The 26,784-nt window shown below is 42.1% G+C and overlaps 2 protein-coding genes across 2 annotated transcripts in view; one reads left to right on the plus strand and one right to left on the minus strand.

Annotated features, from left to right (window-relative positions):
- Window positions 1-14,991, minus strand: CCT3 (chaperonin containing TCP1 subunit 3). The gene is made up of 14 exons (XM_067728189.1): window positions 14,823-14,991; window positions 12,882-12,943; window positions 12,113-12,163; window positions 11,961-12,023; window positions 11,169-11,265; window positions 8,739-8,856; window positions 6,372-6,558; window positions 5,312-5,461; window positions 4,412-4,544; window positions 4,150-4,231; window positions 2,473-2,653; window positions 1,476-1,721; window positions 1,069-1,200; window positions 1-331 (listed from the first exon to the last, which is right to left on the minus strand). The coding sequence occupies exons 1-14, from the start codon at window positions 14,851-14,853 to the stop codon at window positions 227-229; spliced, it is 1,638 nt and encodes a 545-aa protein (XP_067584290.1). The 5' UTR covers window positions 14,854-14,991; the 3' UTR covers window positions 1-226.
- TSACC (TSSK6 activating cochaperone) overlaps window positions 14,852-26,784 on the plus strand; it is a 24,452-nt gene continuing 12,519 nt past the window's right edge. The window contains exons 1-5 of the mRNA XM_067710454.1: window positions 14,852-14,874; window positions 15,452-15,555; window positions 19,799-19,921; window positions 20,859-20,900; window positions 25,563-25,614. Of these exons, the coding sequence (XP_067566555.1) occupies window positions 14,852-14,874; window positions 15,452-15,555; window positions 19,799-19,921; window positions 20,859-20,900; window positions 25,563-25,614 (344 nt within the window). The remainder of the gene's footprint in view (window positions 14,875-15,451; window positions 15,556-19,798; window positions 19,922-20,858; window positions 20,901-25,562; window positions 25,615-26,784) is intronic.

The raw sequence follows: 26,784 nt of genomic DNA on the forward strand, positions 1-26,784 counted from the left end.
TCAAATGACTTAGATTTAATCATCGGAAGCAAACTAAATGGAAAGCTTACAATAGAGAAGAATTACATGTCAGTGCCTTTTGCAAACTGAGCTGGGACAGAAAGGGACTGGGGCTGCCCCTCAACCCAATCTCTTCCAAACAAAGACATCCACAGTGTCCCTGGCAGTCTGGCTCAGGGAAGGGGGAGACTGTTGGCTCTGTGCGTTGAGGTTGCCTTGCCACCGCTCACTCCTGGCCAGCATCAGGAGCCCCGCCTTGCTGGCTCTGGTCATCACCCTTTTTTTTGTGGCCTGATACGATGTCATCAATCCGCAGCAGTAGAACTGCCGTCTAGGAGAAAAACCACAGCCCCAAAGAGGTTAGCAAAGAAGGGAAGGACACTTGTTTTCTTTTAGACGTATCACCTAGCTCCTCCTATATAATTACCATTTTATCTGAAATCTACCCTTTCAGAGTCTTGAATGTAAAATGCAGTTCTCGGTCAGCAAGGGATGCAGCCTGTGCTACGTTACCTTGCCTTTTTTTTTTTCCTTCTTTTTTTTCCTTTTGGCCATGCTACACAGCTTGTGGGATTTTAGTTCCCCAACCAGAGATTGAACCCGGGCCCTCAGCAGTGACAGAACGGAATCCTAACCAATGGACTGCCAGGGAATTCCCTTTTTTTTTTTTAAATTAAAAAAATTTATTTTTGGCTGCACCAGGTCTTAGTTGTGGCATGCGGGACCTTCTTAGTTGTGGCATGTGGACTTCTTAGTTGCAGCATGCAAACTTCTTAGTTGTAGCATGCGAACTCTTAGTTGCGGCATGCATGCGGGATCTAGTTTCCCGACCAGGGATCAAACCCGAGCCCCCTGCGTTGACAGCACGGAGTCTTACCCACTGGACCAGGGAAGTCCCCCTACCTTGCTTTTTAAATGAGCTAAATATAAGTAGGGGGATGGAATTCCTTGGGAGATCTTTTGGGGAATACTCTGCCTTCTATCCCCCCCTCCTCAAGACTGGACCAAACACAGTTTTCTGGTTATCTGGAAATTAACAGCACAGCATATGTCTTAAGAGTGCCTCACCTCCACTGCTGTCTTATACGTTTGCAGCTTTACAGCCAATGGTTCCCAGATGCCCAGTTCTTTCATGTCCACCAAAGTACCTGTCTCACCATTTACGCCCCAGGTCTCACAATTCTCCTGGGTGTGCTTGGCCTATAGTTGGAACAAGCATAAATAATTAAAGGGGAAAATACTAGGGACAAGTAAGCTGACAGAGACCATTACATAAAAATCAAATACACTACACTGATAAGCTAGGGATAAGAGGAAATGGCAATGACAACAAACAAATCAAAAATTAAGAAAGAGAAGAGATTTTAAAGGAACAAGCTACCAGGAGAACCTGGAAAGACAGACATGAACTACCCTCTTAGGCCAAACACAGTTTTTCCTACCCCATCAAGAGAAGAGCATGGAAAGGAACTCACCCGAAGGGAGGTAAGTAGACGGATGGTGCTGGCCCCACAGTTTTGAATAAGGGTACGAGGGATGACCTCTAGGGCTTGGGCAACAGCCCGGTATGGCCATTGTTCCACACCAGTCATGGCCTTGGATTTTTCTGTCAAGGCATGAGCCACAGCCATCTCAGAAGCCCCACCTCCAGGCACCAGCTGAGGGTCCAGGAGAACATTGCGGCACACCTGCATGGCATCCTGGAGGTTGCGTTCTACTTCCTTGGGAAAGCAAACAAAGAGTATAAAGCCAGAGCTTGATGACTCAAAGACAAATCAGAAGCACCAAAGGACTTCCTGACTGCCAAATTCGGTAAACCACCAAGGAGGGCAAACTAAGAAAGGTCCTTCAAACCTTTTGGGCAGGGCAGATGCTACTAACTCTGGAAAAACACATTAACTACAACTGCAACAAGGCCAGGGGGAATGTGGTATCACTCTGGGATGTTAGGCTTTTGTCCATTGTGCTTGACAGACCTATAACCTTACTCTGTCCTGTCTAGCTGTGTACTCTAGGAGGCTGCACAGTGTAGTGGAAACTCTCTGCTTACTAGCTATATGCCTTTGGTAAAATACTTAACCTAAGGAAAAAAAAAGTAATATTTATAATTTCAACTTAAAAAACAAGGAAACAGTGGTTGCTAGTGGATGGGGAAACGATGAGCCATTGTTCAATGGGTATAGTGTCTCAATTTTTTGAGATTAAAAAAAGTTCTGAAGATCTGTTGCATGTGAATACACTTAAAACTGCTGTAACTGTAAACTTAAAAATTCAGATGATAAATTTTACATTAAAAAAATTTTAAACCATGATTAAAAATAAAAATATTTAAAAAATAAGAGAGAGATTTGTGGCTTCAGATGGTAATTAAATAACTATAAATGGGCAACTGGATAATTTTAGGCTCTCTGGGAAACTCTCAAGAAATGGAACGACCTAGATCATTCAGTCACACTTCCAAGGCTGACTCACCGAGAGAATCTCTTTGCTGGCCCCCCGTAGGAGAATGGTGCAGGCCTTGGGGTCTCGGCACTCAGTGATGAATGTAAAGTACTCATCTCCAATTTTCTTGATTTCCAACAGGCCTGCCCCTGTGCCAACATCTTCTTCTCTCAGTTCCTCTGGTCGGCTGACTATTCGGCCCCCACAGGCTCTATTGATTAGATGGGGAGAAGGGGGACAGGGAGAAGACCAGATGATGTCAAATACTTTTACTCATCTTCCTGGTCCTTAGGGTCTGTGGTGGGGTGTAAGGGTTAAGGGCCAAAGTGGACTGCTAGCAACACTTCTACCTAACTCGAGACGTCTTGGTTGCCTGGTGAAATAGATTTCCAAATATATAGGTGAAGTTTCCTTAAAGTAATATGGCTTTGTAAGTGAAAGTGTGCATACCTAAGGCAACTACTGTAACGAGATACAACTTAATTCAAAGTATACTTAGTGGACCCTAAAATTGGGACAAATGAATTCTTATGCATATCTGACCAAGTGTATAACACATAATGGTCATTTCTAGATAGAACTCATCCTATAATGCCCAGTTAGATCTCAAGGCCAATAACAGGACTGTACGAAAGACAATGTAAAGGTCAAGCAAGAAATAAGGTGATTAGGTACATAAGTATATGTCTCACCCAGTTTTAATAAATATAGGGCTAATTTTTTTTTTTTTTTTGCGGTACGCGGGCCTCTCACTGTCGCGGCCTCTCCCGCTGCGGAGCACAGGCTCTGGACACACAGGCTCAGCGGCCATGGCTCACGGGCCCAGCCGCTCCGCGGCATGTGGGATCCTCCCGGACTGGGGCACGAACCCGTGTCCCCTGCATCGGCAGGTGGACTCTCAACCACTGCGCCACCAGGGAAGCCCATGTAGGGCCAACTTTTTATTTGTCACTTTTTCCCCACTCATGGGCATGTAGAGTCAACTATGTATATGTATGTATGCTGAGCCATTTCAGAGAAAGCGTTTTAAGTATAAAATTGGATTTGGATCTATGGCATATTATGTGATGTTAGGATAGACTTAGCTTTTAAAAAAAAATTACTCTTAAAAATAGATGGTATCTGAGCCTAGATATTTGTGCTGAAGTAGTGAGTGCAATCTAAGGTTGCATTAACAGCAGCTGAGGATCCAATCAAGGTAATTGTTGGATCTGCTATATTCTGAGCTAGTTAAAACAGACTAATCTGAAATGGATCCCTACACCAAGGTAGTGATCATAGATGTCTAAGCATAAGCTGTTCACTACTGGTTAGGAGCAGCAGAGTCTCATGCAGCAGATAACTGTTACTCTAGATAGAGGACTTCTTCTTCTTCAAATACTTATTTACTTACTTGGCTGCACTGGGTCTTAGTTGCAGCATGCAAGAACTTTAGTTGTGGCACACGGGATCTAGTTCCCTGACCAGGGATCGAACCCAGGCCCCCCGCATTGGGAGTATGGAGTCCTAGCCACTAGACCACAGGAAGTCCCTAGACAGAGGGCTTCTGAAGAGGGCAGATGGCTAAACCCAGGTTATTTCCATCTGTAAATAATTTGGCTGGCTTTATCCTATGCTACACTTTTTCAGATAAAGATGACTACATTATGAAGCTACAAAATAAAAACACATGGGAAGGAGAATCTTATTTTTACCTGGCCTACTCACCTAGCAATGCGATTATTGTCTGTCTTCCGGACTCTGCGGATGGCTGTGATATTGGCCCGCATGAGGTAGTGCTGAGCTAAATCTGCAAGAATAGAGGTGTCAAGCTGGAAACCAGAAACCCTGGGTTCTGAACAGGTTTTATCCTCCACGTACCCTAACCATCACATGTTAATTATGTTCAGTGTATGACAACATGCGAGGAAAAAAATCACCGACCCTCTTCTACCACAACAAGAGTCTGGAAAAATGAATGTAGTCCTACCCGAGATGCCCTTTTCTGTGATGACCACGTCTGGCTTCAGATGGATAATGTCCTCACAGAGCTGCTGAATGTATTCTTCTTCCATTTGGAGGATTCGGGTGAAGTCTTCCTCTCGTGTGATCTCAATGTCAGTCTATGTGGTGAAGAAAAGTCACTCTGAATTAAAAATTTTGGATTGGTGAAGCTCTTTAGGGTCATCCCACCTACCATACTCCCTCCATCCAGCACTCTCATGTATCCCAGAAAGCATGAGTTAGAATAAGCCACGACCCAACACCTCATAAGCCACTTTAGCTCCAGCAGTCATCTAGTTTAACCCCATTTAATTATAAAGCAACTGGAATGCTAAGTCACAATGTAATTAGTGGAGTTTGGCTAAGGTCTCTAGCCACTTAGTTCAATGTTTCCTCTGACCTGTCAGTGTGCATGGTAACTCAGCGTCTTAATTCTTCCCACTAATAAATCGATTCTTGTTGCCAACCACTGTTTGATAAGCTTCAATTACTTTGTTTTATCCAAGGGTGATGGAGCCTTGTAAGCTTCCTGCCCTCTGGAAATTCTTTGGCACTTCAAAGCTCAATTAACTCCTACTCTATGTTCTACTGATGCATTATGAAAGGTGGCATGATAGTGTGGAATTGAAGCCGAACAGAGCTGGGTTCAAATTCTGATTTGGCCAATACCAGCTGTGTTCCTCAAGCCATTAACCTAACTTCTCTGAGGTGTAGATCCCTCATCTGTAAAATGGAAGTCAGTATCATCTGCTGTAAAGGGTAGTTGTTAAGAATCAGAGATTACTTGTAAAGGTCACAGAGTAAGCATGTAACAAACTTTTTAATTCCCTTGCCCATATTAACAGATTCTTACATCAAATTTAAGGAATAGGGCCAGGAACATTACCTGGCTTTCTCCTTTCTTGTATTCCAGAGAAGAATCCAGCAGCACAATGCGAGGGTTCTTAATATAGCGCCGCATCCGCGGATGGGTCACATCCTTGTTAATCATGACTCCACGTAACACACACGAGTCTTCAATGATGCCACCGGGTATCTGAGCAAAAGAACCACTTCAATCCACAACGAGGAGACAATTTCTCAACTCCCTGCCCAGACATTCATCTTTCCCAAATAACCACCATTTCAGATTTTTAAAGTATCTTTTTTCCATGAACCTCTAAAACAACTACAGTTGCAATCATATTTCTTTCTCTCTAGGAAGCACATCAATCTTAGCACATGATACACAATTTGAAGGTTGGCTGAGACAGAAATTCAGTGATTGACAGATTTAAAGGGGCACAGGGACTTCCCTGGTGGTCCAGTGGGTAAGACTCTGCACTCCCAATGCAGGGGGCCTGGGTTTGATCCCTGGTCAGGGAACTAGGTCCTGCATGCGGCAACTAAAAGATTCTTCATGCTGCAATGAGGATCCCGCGTGCTGCAACTAACACCTGGCGCAGCCGAATAGATGAATGGAGAATCACGCAATACTTCTTAAAAAGAAAAAAAAGGGTGCAGATCTCTACTTCCTGAAAGATATTTCCATGAATTTTAGACATAGGGCTCCATCTACTGGCCACAAGATATTAATGCTACTTTTAAATCTTAAATTAATAAAGATGGAGAAAGCATTCTGGGGCTTATTAGCGCTATGCTGTAGAGCTCTTGTTTATTTCCTGACCCAGTGGCTGATATGTACACAAATGCACAAATACAGACACAAAAATAAGCCTTTCTCTTGCCCCTGTAGACCCTGTGTAGGGACAGCAGTCAAGCTAACAGAATTATTTCAGATACCTCTTTGGCACCCTCTTTTTCAAGTTTTTTTTTCCAGGTAGCAAATACTCTTCTTCCTGGTTCTAATAATAAAAATATCTTGCTCTGATTTAAACTTATTTCCTCCACAAGTGTCTCATTCTAGGAAATAATTTGTCTCCAAAGTACACACTCGAAGAGTTTACCTTTTCTACCCTTGCATATTTCTTGATGTCAATCTCCTTCCGACCATTCTCCTCAAACTGTACAGTTTTGACAGCATCCAGGGCAATGTTGCAAGCCAAAGAAGACCACCGACTGATTACTTTGGTAGTAATGGAGCTGTTGATGATGTTCAGCATCGCATCTCGGTTACTGGTGTCAACAGGGGTACTGGAGAAAAGAAAAACGAATAATATGCTCAGTGGGATCTTGGATGTTTATGGAAGTCCTCATCTGTATCTTGATGACTATAATAGTGGGCCAACAGGCAGAACAAGGGGAATCTGTTCCTTTGTAGGAAACAAAGTGTTATCAAGAAGTAACTTTGTCCACACTCTGCCTTTTAGCAAGATTATAATTAACGCATCCCTGAAAGGTGTCTCAAATCCCTGAGTAATCTGTTCTCATGTCTGACAACTCTCCACACTTAGAGTTTACAGTAAAATAATTTCTTTACCTTCTGCTCCAACCAAATAAACTCTATTACTTTCACAACTTGGGTCAAGACACATTTTATCTTTGAAACCTCATCCTGTAACTAGCAAATTCTGGGAGCTCCTCTTGAGAATCACCATCGGTCTGTGCTATCCATTTGGACAACTGATTCTATTTTACCTAGCATCATAATACATGGTGCGCCACAGTGTTTTTATGTGTTTAGTCTCCTCCAACGAGACTATAAATTTGTACATGGCAAGACTATCTAGTAAGAGACCTTGGATACCATCTTGTCCAAATTTTCACATACTGTTGAAATCCCTTTTATTAACACAGTGAGACACACAATAAGCAATCATTAAATAGTTGCTGAATTATGTATTTTAGGGAAAAAGCAATAGCTCCAAAAATATTATCTAAGATATACAAGCAGTTATTGCTTGATAAAAAAAAACATTAATGATTCAGCTCCAAATATTCAATAAATCCTTTGTGTACTCTATATTCTTACAAAGTTTACTTCATAAAAATGTTTTTTTTTTTTTGTTTTTTTTTTTGTAGTACGCGGGCCTCTCACTGTTGTGGCCTCTCCCATTGTGGAGCACAGGCTCAGCGGCCACGGCTCACGGGCCTAGCCGCCCCGCGGCATGTGGGATCTTCCCAGACCGGGGTACGAATGCATGTCCCCTGCATCGGCAGGCGGACTCTCGACCACTGCGCCACCAGGGAAGCCCCATAAAAATGTTTTAAATCAAACACCTCCTTCTGTTAAGAGTGCTAGACAGATATTATCATATACTTTGTTTCTTAACAGCAGGAAGTACAATACAAAGCTCACCAAATTGCTAGGTGCTTGTGTACCCGACAACCTAAGGATATGAGTAGAAAATGATAGGTTTTAATTAATTAATTAAAAATGAATTTATTTAATTGATTGATTTATTTTTGGCTGTGTTGGGTCTTCGTTGCTGCGTGTGGGCTTCCTCTACTTGTGGTGCACGGGCTTCTCATTGCGGTAGCTTCTCTTGTTGCGGAGCACAGGCTCTAGGCGCGCAGGCTTCTGTAGCTGTGGCTCGCGGGCTCTAGAGCGCAGGCTCAGTAGTTGTGGCTCATGGGCTTAGTTGCTCCACGGCATGTGGGACCTTCCCGGACCAGGGCTCGAACCTGTAACCCCTGCACTGGCAGGCGGATTCTTAACCACTGGGCCACCAGGTAAGTCCCAGGTTTTATTTTTTAAACAACCTTTTTAATCAGAAAAATTTTGCATTCTGTATCATGTTCTTACTTAACTGACATTTCCTCAAGTAGAAGTCACACATTCCTATATTCCTTTTACTACCTTATAGCACTCAGCAAACATAGACTAACAGCAAGCTCTGTGATACTAGAGAGGATTCAAATAGCATTTTCAGTACCAGTCCTTTTGATTTTAATGAAAACCCCTGGCTACCATCCTCCACAGTACTTTAGAGAGAGTACTGACTGAATTAGTTATAATCATACACGATGGTAGGGTATTTTAAGCCCTGAATAATTATCTAACTCCTTAACTTATTTCTCCCACTAGAATCTAAAACTTTGCAGAGTAGCTCTATTTTACTTACTACACATTTCCCATAGCAGTGCCTAACATGGAAACTAGCAGACTGCATATAACCAAAATATATTTTGAAGAATTAAACCTAGCTTCTTTTATTTGTCTGCTTTGCATCCTTTGCCATTTTCTAAAAACTTTTATTTCTCTTATCCTTCCCTTCATTTTGCTCCCCTCTTTGTTTCTCCTTCTCACAAAATAATACCAGGGTATAAACTACTGGTGATGTGCTCGGTCTTCCTTTACCATCTAAGAACAGATTAGTCTTCCAGGCCTCCCATAGTTGACACTACCCATTTCCGGTCCCCACCTCCAATACCTTATTTTCTTAAGGGTGCTGATCATATCGTCCAAAGCCCTGCGGTAAGCACTGATCACCACTGTTGGGTGCATCTGCTGCTCTAGGAAGTGCTCAGCCACAGATAACATCTCCCCTGCTGAAAAAAGATACATACACCATAACACTTTGAAAAGTACCTGGATATCAAGGCAACTTCATTATGCTTCTAAAAATACCTTTTTCAAAAAAAAGTAGGTTTTTCTAAAGTAGGTTTCCCCAAAAGTATGCAAATACTATTCCAAATTTTATACTTTGTACAAGCAAATTCGGAAAAAAAAATTCTCATCAGATATATTTTAAATGATCAAAGATTGATCCCAGGGTTGACTTATTCTTGTGATCTTACTAAATATTTGTTCCCAGTTTCCTAAACAAATGGTAAACATTTTCCCGAAGACTCTAAAATTGAAAGAAAAATAAAAGAAAATTGACTTGCTTATTATTTCAATACCTAGCATGTAGTCAAACTGCTGGAACTGAAAACAAACAAAACCCACAAAACTTTATATCTGCAAGAATACCCATAAAAATTTATAAAATTTACCCTCTGGAAGAGGGATTATTGGTAAAATGTCCCTTCCTTTTAAAAACTGTCCTTACTTTCTAATTCTAATTGACACACACACACACACACACACACACACACACACACACACACAAAAGCTTGTTTCTAAAAAAAGTTTTAAAGAGGAAAAACGATTATTTTGGTCAAAAAAGGACCTTCTGCACAAAGGGCTTGTACTACCAGGTCCACTGACACTAATTTTTAAAATGTACACAAATGTGTAAAAGTTCACATGTATACTCTTTGGCACGTGCTCAAATGTTTGATTTCAATACTTTAGAATTCCTAAGTGACCATCATGTGTATTAAAAGAAAGATAATCAAATATTTTGAAACATGCTCTAATAAGTTAACTTAGAAAAGACTATACCCTGTTAAAGAAGAATCAGAACAGTATCACAGAAGAAAGATATCTTCAGAAATGGCAGTTTTGGTTTTTTAAAAGCTACCTAAGTCTAAGAAACCTAGACTCATGGATACTTACTTAATATCTCCACGAGATTTAACTAAGATTACCAGCTAAAAAATTCTGCCTGATACCTAAAGCTCATCTTCTACCCAAATAAGTGAAAAAGCATATGGAGTCTTACCTACTTCTTTCATCCTCCAAGTTTCTCTTCAAAGTACAGAACTAGCCATATGTAATTAATTCTCAATCCACAAAAGAACTGGATCTAAAGATGTGATCAGTTGGTGGTGACTCAAGCAAATTTCCACCCAACTCACCATTCTCAAAATGCAATACAAAGGCATTTAAAAATTAATTTTTAAAAAGTTCATATAATAATAATTTTGTTAAGGATTCTATTTTTAGGCCTGTGGACCAACACTATAAATTGGCATCTCTTAATTAGAAAATAGTTTTTTTCTCAATTCCTAAAAACATATTGCTACAGATTTTCATTTTCTTAAATTAATTAATTTTTTAATTTTAATTTTTGGCTGTGCCACACGGCTTGTGGGATCTTAGTTCCCGGACCAGGGATCAAACCCACCCCCTTGGCAGTGAAAGCGTGGAGTTCTAACCACTGGACCACCGGGGAATTCCCATGTAACACATGTAAACAAGTGTCCTTTACGTGGTATATTTAGTGGCACGTTTTCCACATTTTTTGCACATTTTCTTATTGATTTCACTGTTTAAAATGGCCTAAGTATCGTCCTAAAGTACTATCTAGTTTTCCTACATGCAAGAAAGCTGTAATGTGCCCTGTACAGACAATAACTTACTACATAAGATTTGTTCAGGCATAAGTTATAGTGCTACTGGGCATGAGTCCAGTGTTAATGAATCAACAATATATATTAAATAAGGTATCTTTAAAACAAACATAAAACGTATATATTTATGCACTGATAAATATGTGACTGGAGGCTTGAGGAACCTAACCCCATACTCCCCCCGGAGTGATGGTTTAGTATTCACTAATTCAGTGTTTGTGGTGACTTTATAGAATATAACTTATTGTGAGTAATGACAATGGACTGTATTTTATTCAACCAGATTTGCAAAGCTCATCCTATACCACGATGAACATTTTATGCTCAGCTGGAGAGAATACACAGAAAATTAGCAAAAAGTTCTTTAAACATTTATAATTAGTGGATTGGTAAAAATGTTCTTCTTAAAATATGACTCAGGGGACTTCTTTGGCAGTCTAGTGGTTAAGACTCCATGCTTCCACTGCAGGGGGTGTGGTGGATTCCATCTCTAGTCAGGGCACTAAGATCCCACATGCCACGCGTTGCGGCCAAAACAAAACAAAAATATCTGACGTTATTTCTGGCAAAAATCTTAATGTTTCAATCTAATTTTCCTTATCAACCTTCCATTCTTTTCTTACCAAGAATAATTACAGATGTGGTCCCATCTCCAACCTCTTCATCCTGTGTCCGGCTAATTTCAATCATGGACTTGGCTGCTGGATGCTGTACTTGAATCTGAAAGAAAGACCTCTTAACCCATTCTGCTTGGTCCTAACTCTTGAGCTTCTTGCTTCCACACTGACTCCCTTTTATTGTTTTACCACAGCTTTAAAGATTAAAAGTGGCCCCTAAGAGATCTAAGTAAAACACCTTTCCAAGTCTTTCTTTTTGGGGAAAAATGCATTAGGACAACTTAACTACTGAAGTTTCTTGAGAACAGAACAGTATCTTTTAGCTTATTTATTGCGAACACCATTGTTGTGGTTGAATTGTGTCCTCTGAAAGAACATGTTGATGTCTCATCCCCTGAAAACTGTATTTGGAAATAGGGTCTTTGCAGATGTAACCAAGTTAAAATGAGGTCACAGGGGTAACCAGGGTACGTTCTAAACCCAACCACTGGTGCCCTTATGAGACACACAAGAAAATGCCATATGACAGAAGGGGAGTTTATAAGCCAAGGAATGTGGTCAAGCATCAGAAGCTATAAGAGGAAGGATTCTTCCCTAGAGCCTTCAGAAGGAGCATGGCACTGCTGACACCCTAAGTTTGGACCGCCAGCCTCCAGTCCATGTGAATAAATTTCTGTTGTTTCAAGTCACACAGTCTGTGGTAACTTGCTACAGCAGCCCAAAAAAGCTAATCATTATTTACATTATCTCTTTATGTATCCTTTATAAAATGTTAGAAAGCAAAACGAAAAGTCAAACCTCTCGAAGAATAGCATTGCCATCATTGGTCATCACGATGCCTCCCATTGGGTCCAAAAGCATCTAGGACAAAAGCAAAAGTTATATTTAAGTGTCCCAGAAAACAGAAAGGGAAAATCTGTAGTCGAAGTTTCAGTATGAGATAAGCCTACCTTCATCATAGACTTGGGTCCCAAACATGTTCGGATGATATCTGCAATAGTCTATGGAAAGAAAATACAAAACATGTAAGCACAAATCAGAAGATGGTGAGTGTGTTAGGGGAAGAGGCATGAGTAACCCACAGAGCCAGTGTTTTAACAAGGACACTTCCAAAGTAGGGTTGGCGACCACTTTAAATACAGCACGCCACATGGCTAGATTCTGTTCTTTGCTTTTTCCACTTTGGGAATGTTTTCTGGATGCAGAAATAAATAACTTTTCACAAGGAAAAAAAGAGACATGCCTTCCAGAGCTTCAGTTTCCCAGCAGTCCAGATAACTGAAGGTCCGTGTATTTGTATTTCTTTCCATGATAGTAGCCTCCACCCCACGCTAATTAGATCTAGGGCTTTTTCATTCTTTCATTCAAAAGATATTTACTGAATACCTACCTATCCAGGATCTACAATGAGTACTAGGAATACAAAAGGGAATTAATACAGTTCTTTCCTTCAACTAACTCAGTCTAGTATGGGAGACAAACACAAATAGAATATTATGAGACAACGTACAGCAATAGAATATGCACAAGTTAACATGAGAAGACCATTAGGCCTAGCTCAGAGAGGGAAGGCTTTCTTCTCCTTATCACCGAGAGGGAAATATCCTGAAGGAACGGAAGTCAACTTTTCCTCTGCCAAATTGCAAACAAATACAGAAATACTAGGGAAGGCAGCTACAGGCAAACTATTATAAACAACTTAAAAGATGTGCTACCTACCTTGGCAGCATTGATGTTTCCAGATTGAACTTTTCTTCCAGATTCACGCTTTGTGTTCTGGCCTAAAATATATAAAAACAAAAGGCAACAGCTCAGGACTGCCACACTGTATATAAGCTATTTATTCCCCGATCTTTGAAAATAAAAACACCCAGGTTTCATCATGTATATATGAATTAAAGCTTATCAACTTGTACTCTTTAAATATGTGCAGCTTATTGTATGTCAACTATACCTTGACAAACTGTTAAGAAGTAAACGTACATACTTATGGCTACTTACTTCTTTATTTACTTCAACCCCTGGTATATGAAGAAACAATCCATAAAGCTTCAATTTTGGAATCCTGGTCATCACTTTCCCTCTAGCCAAACATTCATGTATTTACAGCAAGAATTCATAACCTGAGATCTGCGATCCGTGAGATTCTCAAAGGGCTGGTGTCTCTAAAAGCATCGATCTCTCCTTTATGTAAAAAGGGAGTTTGGGAGTTCATATTCTCCTACTTGGATATGGGGAATCATACTGACAGTCCTAGCATAATTACTGATAGTGCCCCCCCCCCCCCCCCCCGTGCTGTGGAATGAGAACACACACTCAAGTGTCTGGGTCTGCCAAGATAGTCACTTCATGCTTGGACATAACAAGAATGCCTCAGTTACCCATTTACCATTAGGAAGAGCTGACTACATATTTTATAAGGAGCCTAACGGGATAGAGCCACCAATGCCAGAGATTAACGTGGACCTCCAGAGGGCTGCACAATGCACCACTCAGTCACCCCAGGGCCCTCTCAATGGGAGACAAGCCAATGACTATAATTGAACCGAAGTAACGTCTCACTCCTCTCTCCAAATTATATTTTCCCTACAATTTGCTGTAAAATTTTCGATCCAGTCCCATCAAAACTAAACACAATTCTCAGGATTTTGATTCCTATTTCAGACAGTGATAACTAAAATCCTGCATGGACCTTTCTGATGGATTCATCAGAAAAAACAGGGTTTTTTTCTGGGTTAAGTGAATTCTTGTCTGAAAACAGTTATTTTCCAGGTATAGACAAAATAGATAAAATCTTGGAATAGCATTTCTCTACAAAGAAGATGGTGAGGGAGGGAAAATGGCTAGTCAGGCAGCTCAAATGCTCTTGCAAATAGGATACAAAAGTTACACAGGTTGGAATCATACCAAGGGAAGACAAGGGAAATGGGACTCGTAAGTAAGGAAAGAAATCTGGGATGTTCCCGAAGGGTAAAGAGAACCAATCGAGGAATCTGGGAAAACTCAGCTGGTAAGTGGGAAAGATTACAACGGAGGGGACACTTGAGGGAATAATTACATCTAAGCCAGACCAGTGAGGGAAGCAGGGTTACTTCGTGAAAAGGGGTTGACTAACAGAAATTCAAGAGGATGGCTACCGAAGAGGAAGTGGCCAAGGATACCACTCACTGTTTTGACAGACCCTCTTTTAAACAGCTGTATCTCCTTATCTCATTTAAGCCTCACAATCCTATGAGGAAATACTGTTAACCCTAATAACAAAGATGGAGCCATTTTCAATCAAGCAGTTTGGCCGAGGCTACACCGTTACGAAGGGATGGGCCAAGATTATAAAGCTAGGCCAAACTAAAAAATCTTTATTCATTCAGCTACACACTGAAAATCGCTCAAGGAAGAGTGCAAGGGCGGGGGTTGGGGGTGAAGAACGGAACGCCGTTTCGTTCAACAGGCTCGGCGACAGGAAGGTCAGTTTGCATTTGCCAAGACAGGGGAATGGGTTAAGAGAAGAGAGGAAAACGGGAGAAGGGGCTTCCAAAATTAACGACTGGAAGGCTCAGTGGCCGGACCTGAGCGGGACTGGGCTGAGGCAACGCTGTAAAGTGCGGAAAAAGAAGGGTGGTGAAGAGGGAGGGTCCCTTCCCCGGCTTTCCCACAACTCACTAAGCACGAGTACCGGACGATGGCCCATCATGGCGGCGCGATGCAGAGCCGGGTACCCCGAGCTGGGGGAACCAGCAGAACCTTCTGGAGAGAGAGAACCAGCGAAGCCCAGAAAACGCTGCCTCCACAGGGCTCACACGCAAACCCGCTACTCTCCGGGTCGCCACCAATCACCGCACCCACCTCACTGACCGGCACGCACACAGACCAATTGACATTCTTAGACCCGCCCCCTACGTAAGAACGCAGGGAAAGCTAGATAGAGAGAGCACGATGACGGCAGTGAGAGGGCACAGGCGCTTGCGCAATAGGGTGGCCGCTCCCGGCCGCGTGCAGCGCGAACCTCCGCGCAAGCGCCAAGGCTGGGGCAGTTGGCCGACATGCCACTGCGCATGTGTACCAACTACAAGGGTTGGTGCTGGGGTTGAGGCTTTCGATTAACACCGCAGGTGAGGTCCTTAAACTCTTGCGTCTCAGCCCCTCTCGGGTTCCGAAGGTCAAGAAAAGCGTAACAGTTTCCACGCTTTAGTTCCAGCCTTAGCAACCGGGAGGGCTGGAGGGGCGGGGCTTAAACCGGTGGTTGAGGGAAGACCCGGCCCGTGTGATGCGGGGTGAAATGGGAGTTGTAGTCCGATCGGACTGGGCTGGGCGGTTAACTATTCTTCCGGGCACGCTGGGAATTGTGGTTTATTGTCTCTGACTCGTTGCTGTGCGTGGACCTTCACCTTCTTAGGTAAATGTGTTCTGCTGAGGCTGTGAACGGTACTAGAGGGTGATGGCTTACTTTTTCCCCGAGTTATCCTATCTAAAACACTTTTTCAAGTGTTCCCTGTAGTGCTCTAAGATTTTTTTTCTCCACGCCCATTCCCTCCTCTGCCCTCCTCATCTCCTCAGCTACCGGTGCGTTAGAGATGTTGGGAAGCCAGAGTTTTTAAATTACCTTACAAGACAGGAAAAGGACGGATATTACAGAAATTAAAACGAGGAGAGAACACAGAATATTTGCCCGTTCATAGGCGATTCTTAAGGTTTGGGCATGGTTACAGTACTATTTTGTCCGGGAAAAAAGGCTGCAGTGCTACCAGAAGCAGCTGTTTTCCAAACTAATGAAGGGGCTGTGAGACCAAGATCAATTCAAGAACAATTTCTTATATTTGGCCATGAGATAGAACAGTACACCCTTTCACATTTTTTCCTCCCCAAATTGGAACAGCCTGAGCTCTGCTGGGGAGAACTTATGAAGTTGTTAATAGTAAAATAATAGCATGGGTTGTCAGTGGTCATATGATTCTTTCCCAGGCACCACACTTCAGATGGAGCAGCATTCTAGTCATCCTACTAACAGAAGAGGTGTGTCAGAGGCCCTGCTTCCTCTCCCTTAAAACCAGATCTCCTTGGGCTTCCCTGGTGGCGAAGTGGTTGAGAGTCCGCCTGCTGATGCAGGGGACACGGGTTCGTGTCCCGGTCCGGGAGGATCCCACATGCCGCGGAGCGGCTGGGCCCATGAGCCATGGCTGCTGAGCCTGCGCGTCCGGAGCACAGGCTCCGCAACGGGAGAGGCCACAACAGTGAGAGGCCTGCGTACCACAAAAAAAACAAAAAATAAAACAAAAAAAACCGGACCTCCTTAATTGCTCAGCTTGTGGGAAAATGAAGCTAGTTGTATGTATGTTTTTTCCTATTACTTATTTAATTGGAAAGTATTTGTATTTGTTCTGCATTTCCCACTAAATGGAAACATTCCTGTATTCCCAGTGGCTAGAACTGGATCTGTTAAATAATAGATGCTCAATAATTTTTTAATATATTTTAATAAATTTTTAAATTTATTTTTGGCTACTTTGGGTTTTAATTGCTGTGGACAGGCTTTCTCTAGTTGGTGGTGAGCGGCGGCTGCTCTTCGTTGCCCTGTGTGGTCTTCTCATTGCGGTGGCTTCTCTTGTTGCAGAGCATGGCCTCTAGCCGTGCGGGCTTCAGTAGTTGTGGCTCACGGGCTCTAGAGCACAGGCTCAGTAGTTGTGGCGCACAGGCTTAGCTGCTCTGCAGCATGTGGGATCTTCCCAGACCAGGGCTTGAACCTGTGTCCCCTGCATTGGCAGGCAGATTCTTAACCACTGTGCCAACAGGAAAGTCCCAGATGCTCAATAATTGTATGTTGAATGAATGTATTAATTATTCCTTTGTATCTCCTCTTAATACTTAGAACAGAAGACATATTGTTGGCTAGAGTGAACAGATACTCAGACTGAGTGGGACAGTCCCACTTGGTGGCCAGGGAAGTGCCTGAGACCATCTGACTCCAGAGCCTATTCACTTAACTGTTAGGTGGGGTAGATTACTCTATCTGAGAGGCTTGCTCTCTCATAACTTGAACATAAATGAACTAGCTCTTCTCACAGATTATATTGTGCAGTGGTAAGGAGCATGACTGGAGTCTATAGGCCTGGATTTGATTCCGCCATTGGCACATACTCATTGTGGAATCTTGAGCAAATTTCCTAACTTAAGTTTTCTCAAAAAAAATGCAGATAAAGCTACCTACTTCATAGGGCCATTATGAGAAATGTATAAGATAATGTATGTAAATCACTTTTTATTATTTTCTCTGTTCTGCTTCCTTTTGCTGCTCCCCAACCTCATCCTCTGTTATACATTGTCCAGTCAGAAATATGGTTCCTTTAGTATGGACTGTGTGTAACATACTCATCAAACCTTAGAATTCAGTAGAAAATGCATCCTCATACACCTAGGAAGGGCCCAAATTAGAAGTGCATTTGCATGGAAGTTCACAAATTTTTCAAATGGCGAGAAGAATCTTGAGGCCTGAGTTTCACCTTCTAGCTCCTTACCATGCTGAATGAGCCATCAAATGTGGTGATGACTCTGGAGCAGGAGTGAGGAGAAGATGGAAGACCTACGGTAGGGCTCAGAAAAATCCACAAACCCAGGGCAAAAACATGGATTTCCCTCACCAAGAGTAACTGATGGTGCTTGATCACTTAATGACTGTCTAAACGGCAATGCTGTCAGTTCCATGAGAATAGCAACCATGTCTGTTTAGCTCACTGTGGTATCTTCAGTGGCTGATACATTGCAAGCACTTAACTGTCTCTTACATGTATGAGTGAATGAATTCAATTTTTTAATCCTTTTTTGATCTCATTATGATAGTGAATAATGGATTCCCCACTGTCTCAACCCCTTTAATTCTTTCATAGAACCAACTGTTCTGCCTTTCCATCCATTGCTCCTCTGTCTACTTTGCCACTTCCTTTTCATCTTCCAAACTCCTGAGGAGGAGTTCCCCAAAGGTCCAGTTTTCTCTCACCGTCTTTGACCTTGGAGAGCTAATGTATTTTTGCAGTTCCTTCATCACCTCTTTGTGACTGGCCTGGCAGTTTGACCTTTCACCTGAGCTCAGTGCCTTCTCTCTGGCAGTTTTTCTAGGCATTTCTATTTGGACTGTCTTGTCTCACCTCAGATCCAATATGTCCAAAATGTGATTTATGTTAATATGACATTACCCCAACTCAGATTCCCTTGAGTGAGAAAGGAAATTCAGAGGCTTGTGCAGTTGGGAGGTTGCTGAGGTAGTCAGAGAGTAGGAAGAAGAGCTACCAGTAAGTACCACAGGGACTGGAACTGGGGATTCAGTGCCTGTAGCTATCTGCCCATCTCTCCATCTTTCTCCTGCACTCTCTCTTCTCTCTAGTCTCTTGCTTGTATCTGCTTCTCATAGCATGCTAGCCAAATTCAGTAGCTTTCATTGACCCCAAATTTACGTCTTCCCAGCATAGCAAATCAGAGGAAAGCAAGCTTTGACACAGAATCTATATATCAATGCCAAGGAATGACTGGCCCAATTTGCCTCATGTGCTTACCCCTTCAATCAGTCACACTTGCCAAGGGGGATAGGATACCATGATTGCCCTGTATTGGGTCACATGCCTATTCCCGTTGGAATATGGAGAGGGGTCTGATGTATGTATGACCTGGAATCTGGGGAAAGAGTAGTTTTCCAGAGCAAGGGTTGCCCAGTAGACAGAAATGACATATGTCTCCTATAGGACTCATGATTTTCTCCCTACAAATCAAATTTTCCTTCTAACGTAACTATTTTTGCCAAAGGTAATCTGTTTTCCCCTTTGAGAACTTCCATGTCCAACCCATTTTAATCCCAGTGGATTAATTAAAGTAGAAATTTTATCATATTTTCTAATCCTAAAAGGCTCAGTGACTTTCTGAGAAAGTCTCAGATTTGCTATTGGAAAGGGTCTTCCATGACCCATCCTGCTTTCCCACTCTCCACCCTCTAATTCTGGCCACTTTCTTAGGGCTCCTCATCCTTCTGGCCATATTCTTGCTTCCTTGCCTTTGCTCACGCCATCTTTTTTTTCTCCCACTTGAAATATCTTTTCCACTTATCCAAAGCTTCCTGTTTTCAAGGTCCAATAAATATCCTCCACCTGCCTGGAGTCTTCTCTGACTGTTGTACTCATATTGATATCTTACCCCATTTCAAAAACATTCATTTTTACATTTAATCACATCTTAGTGTAACTAAAAGATAAAAGGACTTACTTTCACCCAAGACTGTCAGACTCATTGTTTATGTCCTGTGTTTTTATATCACCATTTCACCAGTGTCTGATTCGTCTCCCTAAGTAGGTATTAAACACCTAAGAAACCATATCTTAGATGTCTTATGTATGCCCTAACATTTAGCACAGTAGTCAGCATGTAGCACAGATCAATAAGAACTTGCAGAATATAAGCAAATTAGATTTTAGCTTATCCCAACCCTGCTTGGTTTTCCTCAGTCCCATTATGGTTTCTCTTTTGTCTTATATAACTTTCTTTGAAGGTATTCAGGCCAAGGTCTCAGCACCTGAATTCATAGACCAGGCACAGGGATCTAATTAGGCTGTCCCTTGTCGGAATGAACTCTGACTTAGTTGCCTCTGATTTTGTTCCAGCCAAAGAGGAAGGTAATGCTGTGCCTCTTTGTCGAGCCAAACCCACCCCCAGCTTTATTAACCTTCAAGCAAGTTCCCCACCAGCCACTTGCCTGAAAATCCCGGCAACAAAGCTGTCCTCAGGTAAGGAAGGATGCAGGGTGGATTTCCCAAATGGACTCAGCAGGGGGAAAGGTTGTATGGAGGAGGTGGCTGGAGCTGGCTGAAAATTTTATTGCTTGCTAGTAATGTTAGTTGAAAAGTGGCCAGGGAAGGAAATAGTAACAGTTAGCTCAGTTTCTTTGCATTTCAGTTATTCATCCTCCCATGGCGACATCAGTGGGTATTTAGCATACCTGTGGGAAGCCACACAGCACACTAGACAGTCATGACTCCTGTTTCTGAGGACCTCAGAGTTTAACAAAGAAGTCAAGACCAATAAATACACAAACAATGGATAAATAACTACCAAGGTTAACTAAGAGCTGGATGTGTATAATGTAGTTGAAAACATTAGAAAAAGAATTGATTTCAGCAAGACTGGTGAAAGTTAGACAACAGGAAGAACTTTGGGTCACTGCTGATGACCTTACTATGTCAGGTAAGAAGAATGCTGAGGCATCCCCTGAGCTCTTGAAAGGGAAGTTAGGCCTCACTCTCAGACCATTTCATTCACTCATCAAATATTTGTTGAACACTTATGTGCCAGGTACTTACTCTTCTAGGTGCTGGGGACACAATAGTGAACAAATCAGACAAAAATCTGTGCCTTCCTGGAGCCTACATTCTAGAAGAGGGAATTAGCCAACAATTATGTAACTAATTATGAAATATGCCAAATAATCGTAAGTACTAAGGGAAAAATAAAGCAAGAGAGTGGGTAAAAAGTTCCAGTGGATTGGTTTCAAATAGGGTAGCCCGATAGGCTTCATGGAGAAGGTGACAGCTGAGCACAGCTGCATCTGGGTTGAGTTGTGCCCAGAAAGATTAGAGCAGTCATCTTATTAGAGCCCTTCCCACCTCAGTACAATTATAAAATCTCTCTTTTGTCTCCTTTGCACCTCCATTGCTCTTCCTTCAGGAACTGACCACAAGCCCAAGGAATGCCTAGGACTCCTAGAATGTATGTATGCCAGTCTCCAGCTTGAGACCCAGCTTGCCCAACAACGGATGGCTATTTTTGAAAATTTACAAGCATCCATGACACAACTGGCTCCTGGGAGAGAAAGCCAGAACTCTTCTCTCCCAACCTTATCTTGCAATCTGTTGTTAAATCACCTGCCCCAATTCAGTAAATGAATTGTGGAACAAAGTTATCGTGTATGTTTTCCCTACTCTCTTCCCAGTAAACCCTTGGTGGAATCTGGGCATATATATTCTACAAGTGGTTGGTTAGTTCACAAGTTCATAGTAGGTGCTCATTGAGTGCAAAGCACTATACAAGGCACTTGGGGATACATATTACAGAAGAGAGAGTTTTGGGGGATTTACTATCTAACAAGGCAGATAAGAAAAAGAATTCATTGTAAAATTTAGTGGTACTCTGAGGGGGAATGGAAGTTCAGAGATAGAGGTTAGTAGGATACTGGACCAATCGTGGAATCTTGCTGGAGGAAGTGGTGCCACTTGATGAAGGAACTGCATTGGATGGCATGGACGGATGAAGTAAGGTAGTTCCATGTCAGTTGGGAAGCTTGGACAAAGACCTAGAGGTAGGAGAATAAGTCATCAAAAATTAGGATAAGAGGGTTTTTTATGCCCAGAATATAGGATATGAGGCAGAATGTAGAGCAGCTGAGAACAGACAGAGCAGCTTTCCCTGGGGAATTATTCTGGTAACAACTGTTAGAAGACTGTCTGATTTTCATTCTTTTCTTTTTAAATTAATTTTATTTATTTATTTATTTTTGGCTGTGTTGGGTCTTTGTTGCTGCACACGGGCTTTCTCTAGTTGCGGCGAACAGGGGCTACTCTTCGTTGTGGTGCACGGTCTTCTCATTGCAGTGGCTTCTCTTGTTGCGGAGCACGGGCTCTAGGCGTGCGGACTTTAGTAGGTGTGGCACGTGGGCTCAGTAGTTGTGGCTTGCGGGCTCTAGAGTGCAGGCTCAGTAGCTGTTGCACACGGGCTTAAGTGCTCCGCGGCATGTGGGATCTTCCTGGACCAGGGCTCAAACCTGTCTCCCCTGCATTGGCAGGCAGATTCTTAACCACTGCGCCACCAGGAAAGTCCCAGCTCTGATTTTATTTGAAGCACTAGAGAGCAATTGGAGGCTTTCAAATAGCAGCAAGGCACATATAATGGGCAAAACATTTTGGGGTGAAGGGAGAATGGAAGTGGAGAGGCCTGCACTAATTAATAATAGCAATCTGATACAATACTACCAGGGTCTGGATACAGGGTTTAGAAATAAAGACAGGCAATGGGTAAATCTGAGCTAAATTACAGAGAAGGACTAGTCTTGAGCTTGAAACACCAAGAGACTGCATCCTGAGATTTCTAAGTTGGGAAGTTAGTTTAGCTTTAATGAGGGTTCAAGTCCAGCCATAAGTTTTCAGTGTTTGAGAAGGGGACACCTGAGTTTGGCTTAGCCATTTGAGCTAAGGTTGAGGAATTGGGGTTGGGCATTGAAAAAATTCTGATTAAGCTATTATCCATGGAGAAAGAGAAAGAAATAATTTAAATAATTTTACAAAGATATTTGTGGATAAGTTTGGACCAAATTGTGGTGCATGGGCTTCTCGTTGCAGTGGCTTCTCTTGTTGCGGAGCACAGGCTCTAGGCGCATGGGCTTCAGTAGTTGCAGCACGTGGACTCAGTAGTTGCAGCACGTGGGCTCTAGGGCGTGCAGGCTTCAGTAGTTGTGGCATGCAGGCTCAGTAGCTGTGGCTCACAGACCCTAGAGCACAGGCTCAGTAGTCGTGGTGCATGGGCTTAGTTGTTCCGTGGCATGTGGGATCTTCCTGGACCAGGGCTCGAACCTGTGTCCCCTGCATTGGCAGGCGGATTCTTAACCACTGCGCCACCAGGGGAGTCCCCAAAATGCAATTTTTGAATGAAGTCTGAATGGGGTCCCCTATTCCCTTAGCCAGTGATCTCTCCATTCACACTTAAAATTTAAGAGTCATGCTGCCACTAGAATGGCTGTCATCAAGAAGACAAAAGACAACAGTTGCTGGTGAGGATGTGGTGACAAGGGAACCCTTATACCCTGTTGGTGGGAATGTAAATTGGTCCAGCCACTATGGAAAACAATATGGAGATTCCACAAAATATATCTGCCATGTGATCCAGCATTCTACTACTGGGTATATACCCAAAAGAAATGAAAACAGTATTTCGAAGAGATAAATGCACTTCCACGTTTATTGCAGTATTTGCAATAGCCAAGGTATGGAAACAACCTAAATGCCCATCAGAGGATGAATGGATAAAAACGATGTGGTATGTATACACAATGGAATATTTATTCAGCCATGAGGATATCCTCATGAGGATATCCTGCCATTTGTGACAAAATGGATAGACCTTGAGCACATTATGCTAAGTGAGATAAGTCAGATAGAGAAAGACAAGTACTGTATGACATCACTTATATGTGGAATCTAAAAAAGTCAAACAAAAAATAAAGTAAAGTAAAATGGTAGTTTTCAGGGGATGGGTGTGGGGGGATAAAAAAGTGATGTTGTCTAAGGGTACAAACTTGCAACAAATAGTAAATAAGCCGTAGTGATCTTAATGCACCCTATAATGAATTTAGACAACAATATTGTACTATAATTGTGTAATGTGGTAAGTATCACTACAACAGCAATCATATTACAAAATATAAATATATCAAAATAACACATTGTACACCTTAAATATACACAATGTGATTTGTCAAATATATTCAATAAAAAAAAGTTATAGTCACGCTTAATGAAAACAAATTTCATGTTCATGGATAGGAAGACTGAACCTTTTTTTTTTTTTTTTGGCTGCACTGCCCAGCATGTGGGATCTTAATTCCCTGACCAGGGATGGAACCCACGCGCCCTGCAGTGGAAGCATGGATTCTTTAACCACTGGACCGCCAGGGAAGTCCCAAGGGAAGACTCCATCTTGTTAAGATGTCAGTTCTTCCTGCCACTGCAATGAGAAGCCCGCGCACCGCAATGAAGAGTAGCTCCCTCTCGCTGCAACTAGAGAAAGCCCATGCGCAGCAACAAAGACCCAACACAGCCAAAAAGAAAAAGAAAAAAAGACAAATTGTACTGCCAGGGATAAAGAGGGACATTTCATAATGGTAGATAGGTTAGGATAAAATGTTATATTCAAGCAATGGAGTGCTACTTAGCAATAAAAAGGAACAAACTACTGATACATTCAACAACATGAATGAATCTCAAAAACATTACATTAAGTGATGGACATCTTGCAGAAAAGAGCACACATCGTACCATTCCATTTATTTGAAGCTCTAGAACACACAATATTAATATATGATGGAAAAAAACCTAAAAACAACAGTTGCCTCGGGGGATGGAGTGGGAATAAGAATTGACTGGGAACGGGCAGAGGGAACTTTCTGGTTGATGGCTTTATATTTTGATATAGGGTTTGGGTTACACAGATGTATGCATTTGTCAAAACTCATCAAACGGTACACTTAAGATTTGTGCGTTTCATCAGATGTAAATTTTACCTTAAGAAGAAACTAAACAAATATTGACCTCTAGTTAATGATATGCATACAGAAGGTTTAGGAGTGAAGTATACTGATGTCCGCAACTCACTCTGAAATGCATCAAAAAAAAAAAAAAAATAGGGGCTTCCCTGGTGGCGCAGTGGTTGAGAGTCCGCCTGCCGATGCAGGGGACGCAGGTTCGTGCCCCGGTCCGGGAAGATCCCACATGCCGTGGAGCGGCTGGGCCCGTGAGCCATGGCCGCTGAGCCTGCGTGTCCAGAGCCTGTGCTCCGCAACGGGAGAGGCCACAACAGTGAGAGGCCTGTGTACCACAAAAAAAAAAAAAAAAAAAAAAATAGATGGAAGGATGGATAGATAGTTATGCAACAAATAGAATAAAATGTTATGGTTGAGTTTAGGTATTGGTAGTCCATGAGTTTTCACTGGAAAAAATTCAACTATTATGTATGTTTGAATATTTTCATAATAAAATATTGAAAATAAGGGTCCTTATGTTTAGAGATACATACAGAAACATATACAGATGATGTCTGTGGTTTGCCTCAAAAGAACCTTGGTAGAGGGGCCTGGGTTGGGGTGCGGATGAAATAAAATTGATCATAGGTGGTTAATTGTCTTATCTGGGTGATAGGTACTTGAGACTCCAGGATAAATTCATCAATAGAATTGTTTTAAAAATGAGGTGTTTTACAGCATCGCTGCATTCTTCGTGATGAGATAATCCTAAAAATGATAACATTTGTTGTTCCTTTTTTCTTCATTTCTTCATTCATTCATTCACTGGGTGCCTCTCATGTGGCAGGCACTGATCTTGGAGCTGGGGTTAGAGCAGTGGACAGAACAAAGTCTCCATCTCGTGGAGTTTTCATTTTAGTGCAGGGAGACTGACAGTAAGAAAACAAGTAAATACATAGTTATGTTGGATGACAGTAAGAACTATTAAAATATAGTGTAGTACATAGTTCTGCAAATGGGGCCAGGGACTCCTGAGTGTTCCTAAAACCCTTTTAGGGGATCCTTGAGGTCAAGACAATTTTTGTAGGAAGTAATACTAAGACATTATTTGCCTTCATTCTCATTCTCTCATGCGTATACAGTGGGGTTTTCCAGAGGCTACATGGATGTGATATCACAACAGATTGGATACAGGTATGAGAATCCAGTTATTTTTCTATTAAGCCAGCCATTAAAGAGATTTGAGATTAAAGAGATTTGTAAAAATGTAAATAGTGCTCTCGCTAATTTTGTTTTGGATAATATAGTTATTTTTATTAAAAATATTTGTTAAATATTTTTAATAAAAATATTTGTTAAAAAAAATATTTGTTAACATGAGGTTGCTAATGTTTTTAAATGAATACATGAATATTTTAAAATGTTCTAATTTCTAACAAAGTAAATATAGAGAGATATAACCCATATAAACAAAAGCTGTTTGGGGTCCTCAATTTTTAAGAGTGTAAAGGGGTCCTGAAACCAAAATTGTGAAAACCCTTGGTATAGTGTAATGGAGGGAAGGGGGAGATTGTGGGAGGTAAGGGAAGCCTTACTGATAAAGTAGCATTTGAGCAGAGACCTGAAGGTAGAGAGGGAATGAGCCATATAGGAGTAGAACATTCCAGGCCAAGGGAACAGAAAGTGCAAATGCCATGAGGTATGCCTGGAATTCTGGAAGAACAGACAGATATTTGCAATGGCATGACTGCAAGGAAGAGTTGGAAGGAGGTGAGATCAGAGAGGTGATGAGAATCCCAGATGATGTGTAGGGCATTGCAGGATATTTTAAGGGCTTTGGCCTTTTTTATTTTTATTTTTATTTATTTATTTTTGACTGTGTTGGGTCTTCGTTGATGCGCGCAGGCTTTCTCTAGTTGCAGCGAGCGGGGACTACTTTTCGTTGCCGTGCGCGGCCTTCTCATTGCGGTGGCTTCTCTTGTTGTGGAACACAGGTTCTAGGCACTCGGGCTTCAGTAGTTGTGGCACAAGGGCTTCAGTAGTTATGGCACGTGGGCTCTAGAGCTCAGGCTCAGTAGTTGTGGCGCATGGGCTTAGTTGCTCCGCGGCATGTGGGATCTTCCCAGACCAGGAAGATGAACCTGTGTCCCCTGCATTGGCAGGCAGATTCTTACCTACTGTGCCACCAGGGAAGCCCAGGACTTTGGCTTTTACTCTGAGTGAAATGGGAAACCATTGGAGGATTGTGAAGAGTCATGTGATCAGAAATACATTTATTTTGACAGGATGACTCTAGCTCCTGTGTTGAGAATAGATTGTGTAGAGGCAAGGGAGGAGGAGGAGGTTATTTTAATAATCCGAGCA

The sequence above is a fragment of the Pseudorca crassidens genome, chromosome 2 (assembly GCF_039906515.1).
Source record: "Pseudorca crassidens isolate mPseCra1 chromosome 2, mPseCra1.hap1, whole genome shotgun sequence".
NCBI classification, from domain to species: domain Eukaryota; kingdom Metazoa; phylum Chordata; class Mammalia; order Artiodactyla; family Delphinidae; genus Pseudorca; species Pseudorca crassidens.